This window comes from Doryrhamphus excisus, linkage group LG3 (assembly GCF_037039965.1).
Source record: "Doryrhamphus excisus strain RoL-2023G ecotype Guam linkage group LG3, RoL_Dexc_Guam_v1.1, whole genome shotgun sequence".
Taxonomy (NCBI): domain Eukaryota; kingdom Metazoa; phylum Chordata; class Actinopteri; order Syngnathiformes; family Syngnathidae; genus Doryrhamphus; species Doryrhamphus excisus.
The window spans coordinates 4,656,488-4,670,254 of record NC_136359.1 but is presented as its reverse complement, the minus strand read 5'-3'; the positions used below and the strand labels follow the sequence as shown (position 1 = coordinate 4,670,254).

Sequence of the window (13,767 nt, the reverse complement as noted above, 5' to 3'; positions counted from 1 at the left end):
CATGCTTCACAAAGGCGTGGATAGGACTGATGGAAAGGCACGGGTGAGCATGTGTCGAGATTTCGTATTGGATTAACAATAAGTCACAGCGAGTGATTGTATGGTAACAAGCAGAAGCGGGGGTTCAATATCACAGGGACACACTATGTCTATGTAATTAACAACCACAATATACCCCATTGAATTTCTCTCATGCATTGACTTCTATGGGAATAATCATGTTCAAAATTTGGTGTGTATGTTAACTCGTCTAGCCCTGAATCGCAGCACAGAGGAGTGTAAAAAATTGTCACAATATGCACCCTGACAATTTTTCCTGTGCTATTATTTTTCGGACAAATACACCACAGAATAAAGTTATATTAAGAAATAAAAGTGAAAGTTGAATGTCCAGAAAAGTAACATGAAAACATGAGAATGTCAAATTTTTTTTTTATCATTTTACAAGAATAAAGTTGTAATATGAGGGGAAAAAATTTGAATCAAAGTTGAAACATTAAAGAAAAAAGAACATTATTTTCAAAATCTGTAATATGAGAAAAATATACTTGCAATTAGGTTCATTCATTCTGGTGCTGGAGCCTATCCCAGCTGTCTTCAGACGAGAGGCGGGGTACACCCTGCACTGGTGGCCAGCCAATCACAGGGCACATATAGACAAACAACCATTCACACTCACATTCATACCTATGGACAATTTGGAGTCGCCAATTAACCTAGCATGTTTTTGGAATGTGGGAGGAAACCGGAGTACCCGGAGAAATTTTTTTTTTTTTTGTAGTTACTGATATAGAAAACCTGTTGATGACCTTCTAAATACAGGTTTTAACATTATTAGAGCCCTCTAGACATGAAATAACACGCCTATAGTCACATTTACAAATTCCACACAGAGACGACTGATGGTGGAATCGAACTCGGGTCTCCTAGCTGTGTGGCCTGACCGTGCAGCTGATTCAATATTAATAAATTGAATTTTTTTTGTAGTTATGATATACAAAACCTGTTGATGACCTTCTAAATACAAGTTTTAACATTATTAGAGCCCTCTAGACTTGAAATAACACCCCTATAGTCACTTTATGTTTGTTTTCCACAATATAGTACATATTATGAGAGAAAATAAAACATTCATTCATTCATTTTCTACTGCTTTTCCTCACGAGGGTCGCGGGGGTGCTGGAGCCTATCCCAGCTGTCTTTGGGCGAGAGGCGGGGCACACCCTGGACTGGTGGCCAGCCAATCACAGGGCACATATAGACAAACAACCATTCACACTCACATTCATACCTATGGACAATTTGGAGTCGCTAATTAACCTGCGCGCTAACCACTCGACCGCCGTGCCGCCCCTTAGCGCTGTTATTTAACCTCAAAGATTAACTGAATTGAGATTTCTCACACGGCTCTGCAACTTTAGGGTATTTAGCCGAATCAATGTGAAAATTGGTGCACCCATTAAGTGGACTGCCAAGCACGTGTGTGTGAAATTTGGGAAAAATTGGTTGAACAACATGGCCGATATGGATGAAACTGTTTTGGCAGTTTTTTGGAAGTGTTTTCATGGATAAGAAGATGACAGTAAAGATGTATGTCGGATGTGTCCTACAGGATGTGGTGGTGGTAGGAGAGGAGAACTTCACCACCCCTTGCTACGTACAGATGGACTCGGAGGCCTGTCACATCCTCACTGAGACCCTGGGCACGTACTGCTTGGTGGGTCAGTCCATGGGCAAGGCGGCCGCCAAGAGGCTCAAACTAGCCGTCTTTGGACCTGTGTCCTGCACAACCCTGGACTATCATATCAGGGTCTACTGTCTGGACGACACTCAGGACGCACTCAAGGTACAACTTCGCCTTCCTGTCACAACATTAGGTACGCCTGTACTGATCCAAAGCAAAATTGATATTGGTCATTTCCAAAGATAACTACCTTCATAAACTTGAACTCTTACCAAAATTATAGTAGATTATCCATTTTTATTTGCAGGCTACTTCCTGTTTCACATGGCATAGTGTTTACATTCTAGAAACCTGGGAAGTGGGACATTCCAGACCTGTTATTAGTCAAAAGATATGCATATATAAAGAAATTGTACATATTTATCTTCCCAAATTAGGCATTATCTAGCATAAAAATAACTCCAAGTATAAGTCTTGGGGTGGGGTCCCAAGACCACCATATTGTGAATTACAATATATCAAATATTTCTAGAAAATTCTGAAAATAGATAATTTGATAGCTGCATGGTATGCGAGTGGTTAGCGCGCAGACCTCACAGCTAGGAGACCACGATTCAATTCCACCCTCGGCCATCTCTGTGTGGAGTTTGCATGTTCTCCCCGTGTATATGTGGGTTTTCTCCGGGTACTCCGGTTTCCTCCCACATTCCAAAAACATGCTAGGTTAATTAGCGACTCCAAATTGTCCATAAGTATGAATGTGAGTGTGAATGGTTGTTTGTCTATATGTGCCCTGTGATTGGCTGGCCACCAGTCCAGGGTGTACCCCGCCTCTCGCCCCAAGACAGCTGGGATAGGCTCCAGCAAATGAATGAATGAATAGTATACTTATAGTTATTATATTATTATAGTTATTATAGTGTTATTAGCAATGTTTTTGTTGATTGGAAATGGAAATCAAAATAGGAACATAGAGTACTCTATCTGAATAAATATGTGTACACATGAAGCAGCATGATGTGTATTCCTAAGATGTGTGGGTGCAGCTTTACCGTGGTTGAATTTGCATTTGCATTAAAAGTCCAACATATTAAAGGTCTGAGTGTTGAGGTGTGAGTGTTGTTAGCGATAAACAAAACAGCGTCGAGCAATGTCAGACCAGCTGACGCTTTAAGAGTTTAAACATTTTCAAAGCACCAGACGGAGCATCTGATACGGGAAAAGCTTAACGCCGTTAATTTATGTGTGGAGTAATGACGCCAAGTATCAACACAAACTCAATGGTTAGCAATTCAAAGAAGCAATTATTATATGAGAAGTGCATATCATGTTATGTTACACTTTTTCTCATGTTTTAACCAAAACCCACCTAAAAGTTCAAGAGTCAATACCAATGGAACTCCACTAGGGGGAACCATAGCTCAGCAAATTTGCGTTACGCAACACATCTTTTACAACAGGGGTCTCAAACTCAATTTACCTGGGGGCCACTGGAGCTAGGGTCTGGGTGAGGCTGGGCCGCATCAGGTTTTCAAAAAAAAAAAAAACAAGCATTTATTAAAAACAGAAAAATATCCAAACTTTTTCAGTGCTTTGGTTTCGATTTTCTACAATAAAAGCTCTGATAAAAGCTTTTATTAATGCTTAATTTTTATTTTTCTACACAAAATAAGATGAAAAATAAATCAACAAATCAAGAATAAAGAAAATCAATCAGTAATAAATAAATATAATAATAATAATAAAACGGCAAATTATAAAAACTTAAGAAACCACATATAGTTGGTGGGTAGACAAATTATTTTTTTCAGATTAAAATGAACAAAGCATTATTAGAGCCCTGTAGACATGACAAAACACGACTATAGTCACATTTATACTCTTTTTATTTACAACATATTGCGCAACTGCAGGGTCTTGAGACACATGCTAACTCGCAAACTAGAGAGCTAGCGACCTAAACGGTAGCCTTCAAGTTATTTGCTTTAAACTTAAATAGCCAAAAACTTACCACTTCCACACAGATAGGGAGGATAACTATTAACAGTTATTTAACCTTTAACATGAACATTAATGAAACGTAATAATTTTTTCTGGGTACATGATACCATACAGCATCCATATCAAACTTGCGCTTTCATATCAAGGCGGGGGCCTCAAACTAGTGTCCTGCGGGCCACATTTGGCCCACGGGCCGCGTGTTTGAGACCCCTGTTTTACAAGAAATGGTACAAAAATATTGTTGAAGAATGTTTTATGATCAAAGGAAGAAATAAATTGACAGTTGGATTTTCTGAAGTGTAGGTGTACCTAAATAAATAAAATGTCCAGTAAGCGTGCCGCATGCAGTGTTTTGGCTTATGATGCATAAGTAATCAAAGTTATTATTTAACATTATTGTTGCATGAATTCAGGGAGTGCAGCTGCGTGAAGACAGAATAAAAGCAAGCCATAGTTATGCAAGGAAATGAATAGTTTATAGAAAGAAAAAGGATATTTGAAGAATTCTCTGCCGTGTTCCTCCTGTGAAGGAGGTTCTTCAGATGGAGACCCAGATGGGAGGCAAGCTCCTGGATGAGCCAAAGACTCTCAACTTTAAAGACAGCACTCACAACCTGAGACTGTCCATCCACGACGTTCCGCACCCGCACTGGAAGAGCAAACTCATCGCCAAGTATCAGGTCAGTGAGGACGTGACGTATGGAACACACGTATGGAACGCTTTGCTGAATAACGCACCCGGTCTGCGTCGCAGGAGATCCCCTTCTACCAGGTGTGGAGCGGCAGCCAGAGAAGCCTTCACTGCACCTTCACGCTGGAGAGGATGAGCTCGGCCATCATGGAGGTCAGCTGTAAGCTGTGTGTGAGGCAGGTGGAGGGCGAGGGGCAGATCTTTCAGCTCAGCAACACCCTGGAGGAGGTACGTCCGTACACGAAACCCCAATAACATTAGTCTACGTTGTATTCTGCTCAATGTCATTTATTTGTATTAGATCTATTTAACTCTTACGCAGTGCGCTTGAACATATCAACATGTGTTTGTTAGCTAGCTCCTGTTCCAACATGAAGAAAGGAGACAATCGTTTTCTAGAGGACTATGTTTGCATGCTACTTGTGGATTTTTATGATTTGTGATTTACTAACCAGCGTTATAGATCTTGGTAATAATAATAATAATAATAATAATAATAATAATAATAATAATAATTATTATTATTATTATTATTATTATTATTATTATTATTATTATTATTATTATTATTATTATTATTATTATTATTATTATTATTATTATTATTATTATTATTATTATTATTATTATTATTATTGTTATTATTATTATTACTATTGTTATTATTATTATTAAATTAATGATAATAATAAATGATGATACTAATAATAATAATTATTATTATTATTATGATTATTATTATGATTATTATTATGATTATTATTATTATTATTATTATTATTATTAGTAGTAGTAGTAGTAGTAGTAGTAGTAGTAGTAGTAGTAGTAGTATCATCATTTATTATCATTTATTTAATAATAATAAGAACAATAATAATAATAATAATAATAATAACAACAATTATTATTATTATTATTATTATTATTATTATTATTATTATTATTATTATTATTATTATTATTACCAAGATCTATAACGCTGGTTAGTAAACCACAAATCCTAAAAATCCACAAGTAGTTATTTTTATTAATATTATTATTGTTATTATTATTAAAATAATTAAATAAAATAAAAATTAAATTAAATAAAAAATAAATATATTACTACTACTACTACTACTAATAATAATAATAATAATAATAATTATTATTATTATTATTATTATTATTATTATTAAAATAATTACATAAAAAATAAATATATTACTACTACCAATAATAATAATAATAATAATAATAATTATTATTATTATTATTATTATTATTAAAATAATTTAATAAAAAAGGTCGAGTTTATAGGTGCGGCACGGCGGTCTAGTGGTTAGCGCGCAGACCTCACAGCTAGGGGACCAGGGTTCAATTCCACCCTCGGCCATCTCTGTGTGGAGTTTGCATGTTCTCCCCGTGCATGCGTGGGTTTTCTCCGGGTACTCCGGTTTCCTCCCACATTCCAAAAACATGCTAGGTTAATTAGCGACTCCAAATTGTCCATAGGTATGAATGTGAGTGTGAATGGTTGTTTGTCTATATGTGCCCTGTGATTGGCTGGTGACCAGTCCAGGGTGTACCCAGCCTCTCGCCCGAAGACAGCTGGGATAGGCTCCAGCACCCCCGCGACCCTTGTGAGGAAAAAGCGGTAGAAAATGAATGAATGAATGAATTTTATTTATAGGCAACTTTCAGGACATTCAAGGTCACCGTACAGAGTTGTTAAAATAAATAAAATAAAACAGTTAAAGCAGTTAGAATTACACACAGACGTACATATATAAAACATACATAAAATGGCAGAATTTGAATTTACAGAATTTACATTAAAGCAATGTAACAGTGTCATAAGATGGCAATCAAAGCGTGAAGGGCATCATGGTACATTTCTAGAAGTCTTCAAGAAGTCTGGAGTCAGGCTTTCTGCGTCGCTGTTTAATCATTCATAGCGAGGCTAGAGGTCATCTGGACATGGTTGGAATAGCTCCGCTTGGATTTTTTATTTATTTTTTGCCAGGAATGCATACACTGGCGGTCAAAGGTTGACTTGGTTATTTTATGCAGCATCAACGATTTCGAACTTCCTACTTGACGTGACTGATGACATCGTACATCGGTCTGAACTACAAAAATTATTTTGTAATCATTTTTTTTGTGGCGGTGCTTGTTTCATACTGAGAGCTCGTTTACTTTTTTCCCATTTTTGATGATGTTTTTTTAATATTTTCCAAATATTTTATCTTTCTCCGTAACTAATCTTTGTCAATTTTCTTTTGACTTTATTCCCATCATCAACTAACTTACTTTTCTTAAGTCTTGGGTTTTTTCAACCCGCAACTCCATGCAACTCCACAGTAACATATATTCTTATATATGTCCTGTGTAATATTTTACACACACATACACATACACATACACACACACATACACATACACATACACATACACATACACATACACATACACATACACATACACATACACATACACATACACATACACATACACATACACATACACATACACATACACATACATACATACATACGTACATACACACAAGTACATACATACATACATACATACATACATACATACATACGTACATACATACACATATACATACTACGTACATACACACAAGTACATACATACATACATACATACAGACATACATACATACATACATACACATATACATACGTACATACACACAAGTACATACATAGATACATACATACATACATACATACATAGATACATACATACATACATACATACATACATACATACATACATACATACATACATACATACATACATATATGTATATATGTATATATGTATACATAGATACACACAAACTTATATAAACATACAGGCATACATACATGCATACATAAATACATACATACATACATACACACACACATACATACATACATACATACATACATACATACATACATACATACATACATACATACATACATACATACATACATACGTACATACATATGTACATACGTGCATACATACATACATACATACATACACACACACACACATACATACATGCATACATACATACATACATACATACATACATACATACATACATACATACATACATACATACATACATACATACATACATACATACGTACATACATATGTACATACGTGCATATATACATACATACATACATACACACACACATACATACATACATACATACATACATACATACATACATACATACATACATACATACATACATACATACATACATACATACATTTACATGCATCTTTTAACTTTATTCCCATCATCAGCTCATTTACTTTTCTTAAGTCTTGGGTTTTTTTTCAACCCGACCGCTTACTCCCAATGACATATATATTATGGCGTATACATTTTTTTGTGCGAGAGGCCAAAAGTGGTGATGATGCAACTCCACAGTAATATATATTCTTATATATATATATATATATGTACTGTGTAATATTTTACTCCACAGAATTGTGTTGTTATTAATGCTATTATTATTCATTGTTGTTGTAATTATAATTGTACATTACGAAAGTGTTGTACTAGCTGTCATTGTGGGCTCATGACACGTGATGCTAAAAGCTGCAGCAGCATTCAGTCTTGGGAAGAACGTCGAAGGTGCCAGCAGTGAGCGTTCTCCATAATGAACAATGACACGTCTTTAAAAAAACAGCCGAGAAGACGAGGACGCAAAAGCCACGTTGCTGTGAATCAATCAGCGTATCTTCTCCGCAGTGACAGCCAGTCTAAGTAGACGTGATGAATAGTCTTTATTCACATCCGTGATGACAGTTGCGCTTTACGCCTGCATCGTCACGCCCACGCCTCTGCTCGCTGTCAAGAGCGACACGTGGAAAGGATGATAGTGTTCCTTGTTTTTCTTTTGGATAGACAAAGCTGTTTATGCTAGCAACACTGAAGGTGAACAACAGAGATGAATTATTGATGTCGCTCTGAGCATGTTCTGTATTTATGTCCACTGGATGTTTTGTCACATTTTTACTTTCTGCAGGTGGGACGGGATGCTGTCCCAATACTTTTGACCACACAGTCTTCCCTTTTCCAACCTGAAGCGAGTGCTTGTTGGTGTTGAACATATTTTTTTTCTTTTTCCTTGGCACTCCAGGAGCTCCAGTGCATAGACACATCCCTCATGGACCCAGCCAGCAACATCACCACTTTGGTGGGACCCAACGCCTTCCGTATCCCCTTGTCAATCAGACACAAACTGTGTGGAAGTCTAGATGCACCGCAGACGCGAGGGAACGACTGGAGGATGTTGGCCCACAAGCTCAACCTCGACAGGTACTGGATGGGATGTATGTATGTATGTATGTATGTATGTGTGTATGTATGTTTATGTAAGTTTGTGTGTATATATGTATACCTTTATATGTGTGTTTATGTATGTATGTATGTATGTATGTATGTATGTATGTATGTATGTATGTATGTATGTATGTATGTATGTATGTATGTATGTACATACGTATGTATGTATGTACATATGTATGTATGTATGTATGTATGTACGTGTGTTTGTATGTATTTACATATGTATGTGTGTATGTATGTACATGTATGAACATGTATGTATTTATGTATGCATAAGTTATACATACATATGCACAAGTATGTATGTGCATATGTATGTATGTATATGTATATGTGTATATATGTATGTTTATGTAAGTTTGTGTGTATATATGTATGTTTATGTAAGTTTGTGTGTATATATGTATACCTATGTGTGTATGTATTGGTGTGTGTATGTATGTATGTACCTATGTATGTACGTATGTATGTATGTACCTGTGTATGTATGTATGTATGTATGTATGAATGTTTATATAAGTTTATATATATATCTATGTATACACATATATGTGTGTGTATGAATAGGTGTGCGAGTGTGTCTGTATATATGTAAGTATGTGTCTGTATGTATGTATGTATGTATGTATGTATGTATTTGTATGTATGTATATATGTATGTATGTATGTACATATGTGTGTGTGTATGTATGTATGTATGTATGTATGTATGTACGTATGTATGTATGTATATATGGATAGTATCTGTGTATGTATGTATATGAATATATGGATATGTATGGTAATGTATGACGAGCCCTTCTCACTTCCGCCTTCCTTACCTTCCACTTTGCACATGCCCAGGGGTCACATAAGTCCCGCCTTTTCATAGCTGTTCCGACGGACTATTAAAATAATAATATAATGACGTTCTGTCCATGCTGGCAGGTACCTGAACTACTTCGCCACCAAGTCCAGTCCAACGGGTGTCATCCTGGACCTCTGGGAGGCCCAGCACTTCCCGGATGGAGACCTCAACGAGCTGGCGGCCGTGTTGGAGGAGATGGGCCGCCATGACAGCAACTTCTGCTCCATGACCACGGAACACTGACCACGGATCGACGACCATGACGACATGCGGCGGTAATGACGTTCACCGTGCTGGCGGCCGGATGCTAGCAGAACGACCAAAACGGGACGCTTGCTGAATGCGGATCTTTCCATGACTTCTTGTGACTTTTAGCCTCCAATCGAGCAGATCAGGAAGTAAACACAAACACGCCAAAAAGACAACTTTTTACTTCAAAGTTAGAAAAAATCATCACAGGATGAAGAAGCGTGAAAAAGCAGGTCGGAAAGAAAGAAAGCGTGAAAGACGAGGAGAATGAAGCTAAAAGGAAAGTTCGGACACAAAGTCTTTGGGGGCATTCAAAAGCACTGGCGCCCTTTGTTTGACATCTTTCAATCATTTTTCCAAGGAAGGCCTCTTATCTTATTTGGTGTGAAAATGGTAAAAGCAACTGTCAATCAAATGGCCTCACCCATAAAAATCTTAACACCCTCCTCGTAAGATGTCATCAGTAATGGCTCTTGGGTTTGTTTTTTTTTACATCAAGTATTTTTCCCACAGGGAATGGGAGGGAATTCATAAAAGCCATGACAGGGACAGCAATTTTTTTTTTTTTTTTCGGATGACGGATCAGCTTGGAAAATTGAAAAAAAAGAAGAAAAACAAGGCAGTGAACGCATCACGTCATGAATTCACTCTGTCACTTTTGCATCATGCAGTTGTTAGGGTTAGAGTTAGGGTAAGGGTGAAAGGTCAGGGTTAGATTTAGGGTTACATGTGGCGTCCCCATAGTCACTTGAATGATCACTAGCGCCCTCAAGTGGCCTTTGACCAATATTTTATTTTTGTCTGAATTATGTAAATACATGATTAGCGTCTAAGGAATATTATATTTTTTATCATCATTACCATTATTGCAAGTTACTTTCTTTTATGTTTGTTTTTTAAAAGTTGGAATTTTAAATTTTTGTCTTATGTTATTATTATTATTATTTTTTTATTATTAAAAAAAAATCTAGAGTTAATTTTTTTGCATGGTTTAAGTTAATTATCCAAATTAATTAAACTAATGCTGCAACTCAAAACTGTTTTAATCAAATATTTTGAACTTTCCAACTTTTAAAACTGTGTTCCTTTATTTTATTTTATTTTTTTATTGTTTGACATTACACCATTTAAATAAATGCAAATCTTAATTTTATTATTTACATTTATACATATATATATTTATACACACACAGGATAACATACAGTTTATATTATGCTATATAATATATATATATATATATATATGCACAGTATGTTTATATTTCATAATGTGATTATATATAATATATACAATAGAGAAGGCCTCTAAAGATGAGTCATTTTGAAGATAATTCGCTTGTGCGTGTATTAAAAATGAAATGGTGGTGAATGAAATGTAGCAGACAGGAAGTCGTGTTTACGGTTCCAACATGTCCTCTCTCTTTGAGGACGCACGGCGAATGTTGTGAATGTCTCCTGATGCAAGTGCTAATAATCGGAAAAGGGGGTGACAGGGTGCAAAAAAAAAAAAAAGATGCAAACTCAAAAACCCAAAAGGCGACGACGACGCAGCAAGTCTCCTCCTCTTTATTATCATCATCATCATCATCATCATCACCTAAATGCTGCCAGTCGACAGTTTACCTGCAAGTTGATTCAAATTGGATGAAATGAGCTTTTGAGTGTTGTTATTGTATCCAAACGTGTGACGAGTATTTTCTACTTCACAACAATGTTGTGTACTGTCGCCTAACAATTTTAAAGACTTCAAAAAGTTACAAAAAAAGAAGTTAGAATCTAGTTTGTATGTTTTTTTTTTTTTTTGTCTACTATGCAAACTCGGCATTGGTTCTCATGATAGACGTCTAAACTAACTCTAGCTGTGCTTGTCAGTGCATTTTTTTTTTTTTTTTTTACTTTGGATGTGGAAAGAGTTTCCAATCAGGGGTGTTTTTGGATTTCCCGTGTACTACAAGCTTGTGATGAATCGTTCATTCTGGCACGCTTTCATGAAATCTTTGCTCAATCTTACTGAATGCTCTCCTCCCTCCCTCAGTGTTTTCTGTACAAAGTGTAAGAAAGAATTTTTAAGACGATTAATAAATTATATTTATAAGCAATGCTGAACATGACGACTTCCTGTGGTGGCTTCCTTCATTTGAATGTACGGCCCGTGAACCCGCCCCTTCCAGATGGACCCCACATTTGGAGTAGTTACTGAAGAACTAAAGAGTGACCAAGGCACATACATTTAGAGTAGTTACTGACAAACCAATGAACTACTGAGGAGTTGGTACTGAGAAATTAAGTCACATGCATTCAGAGTAGTTACTGAGAAAGCAATGAACTAACGATTAACGCACGTACATTTTAGAGTGGTTACTGAGAAACCAATGAACTAATGAGGGACTACTAAAAAGTCATTGAGGAACTAGGGCATATACATTTAGAGTAGTTACTGGAGGACTAATGAGGAATTAATGACTAACGTATACATTTAGAGTGGTTACTACTAATTAGGTACATTAATAGTTATTGAGGAAATAATGAACCAATGACTAACACATGTCATTTTAGAGTAGTGATTGAATAACGTATGACGAGCATACATTTAGAGTGGTTATTGACAAACAAATGAAGAACTAACAAGGGACTAATAGTAATTGAGGAACTAAGGCTCATACATTTAAATTAGTTATACTGGGGGACTAATGAGGAACTAATGAGTAACATAAATTTAGAGTGGTTACTACTAATGAAGACTAATTAGGTACATGAATAGTTATTGAGGAAATAATGAACCAATGACTAACACATGTCATTTTAGAGTAGTGATTGAATAACGTATGACGAGCATACATTTAGAGTGGTTATTGACAAACAAATGAAGAACTAACAAGGGACTAATAGTCATTGAGGAACTAAGGCTCATACATTTAAATTAGTTATACTGGAGGACTAATGAGGAACTAATGAGTAACATAAATTTAGAGTGGTTACTACTAATGAAGACTAATTAGGTACATGAATAGTTATTGAGGAAATAATGAAGCAATGACTAACACACATCACTTTAGAGTAGTGATTGAAGAACTTATGACTAACATACATTTAGAGTGGTTATTGACGAACTTATGAAGAACTAACAAGGGACTAATAGTAATTGAAAAACTAAGGCACATACATTTAAATTACTTATACTGGAGGACTAATGAGGAACTAATGACTACCGTATAAATTTAGAGTGGTTACTACTAATGAAGACTAATTAGGTACATGAATAGTTATTGAGGAAATAATGAACCAATGACTAACACACATCACTTTAGAGTAGTGATTGAGGAACTTATGACTAACATACATTTTAGAGTGGTTACTGAGAAACCGATGAACAAATGAGGGACTAATAAATAGCCATTGAACTAAGGCACATACATTTAAAGTAGTTACTGGAGGACTAATGAGGAATTAATTACTAACGTATAAATTTAGAGTGGTTACTACTAATGAAGACCAATTAGGTACATGAATAGTTATTGAGGAAATAATGAACCAATGACTAACACACATCACTGTAGAGTAGTGATTGAGGAACTTATGACTAACATGCATTTAGAGTGGTTATTGACAAACAAATGAAGAACTAACAAGGGACTAATAGTCACTGAAGAACTAAGGCACATACATTTAAAGTAGTTACTGCAGGACTAATGAGGAATTAATGACGGATGTATACATTTAGAGTGGTTACTGCTAATGAAGACTAATTAGGTACATGAATAGTTATTGAGGAAATAATGAACCAATGACTAACAGACATCACTTTAGAGTAGTGATTGAGGAACTTATGACTAACATACATTTTAGAGTGGTTACTGAGAAACCGATGAACAAATGAGGGACTAATAAATAGTCATTGAGGAACTAAGGCACATACATTT

General features: G+C 35.7%; 1 protein-coding gene across 3 annotated transcripts in view; it reads left to right on the top strand.

Moving 5' to 3' along the window:
* Positions 1–12,025, top strand: part of LOC131127950 (netrin receptor UNC5C) — a 253,722-nt gene extending 241,697 nt beyond the window's left edge. The window contains exons 14-18 of one of the 3 annotated variants that reach the window (XM_058070370.2): positions 1,613–1,846; positions 4,216–4,365; positions 4,440–4,604; positions 8,543–8,721; positions 9,679–12,025. In XM_058070370.2, coding sequence (XP_057926353.2) covers positions 1,613–1,846; positions 4,216–4,365; positions 4,440–4,604; positions 8,543–8,721; positions 9,679–9,841 — 891 coding nt within the window. In that variant the 3' untranslated portion in view covers positions 9,842–12,025. The remainder of the gene's footprint in view (positions 1–1,612; positions 1,847–4,215; positions 4,366–4,439; positions 4,605–8,542; positions 8,722–9,678) is intronic. The other 2 variants (XM_058070371.2, XM_058070372.2) reach the window with 2 other exon arrangements.
* The last annotated feature ends 1,742 nt before the right edge of the window (positions 12,026–13,767 follow it).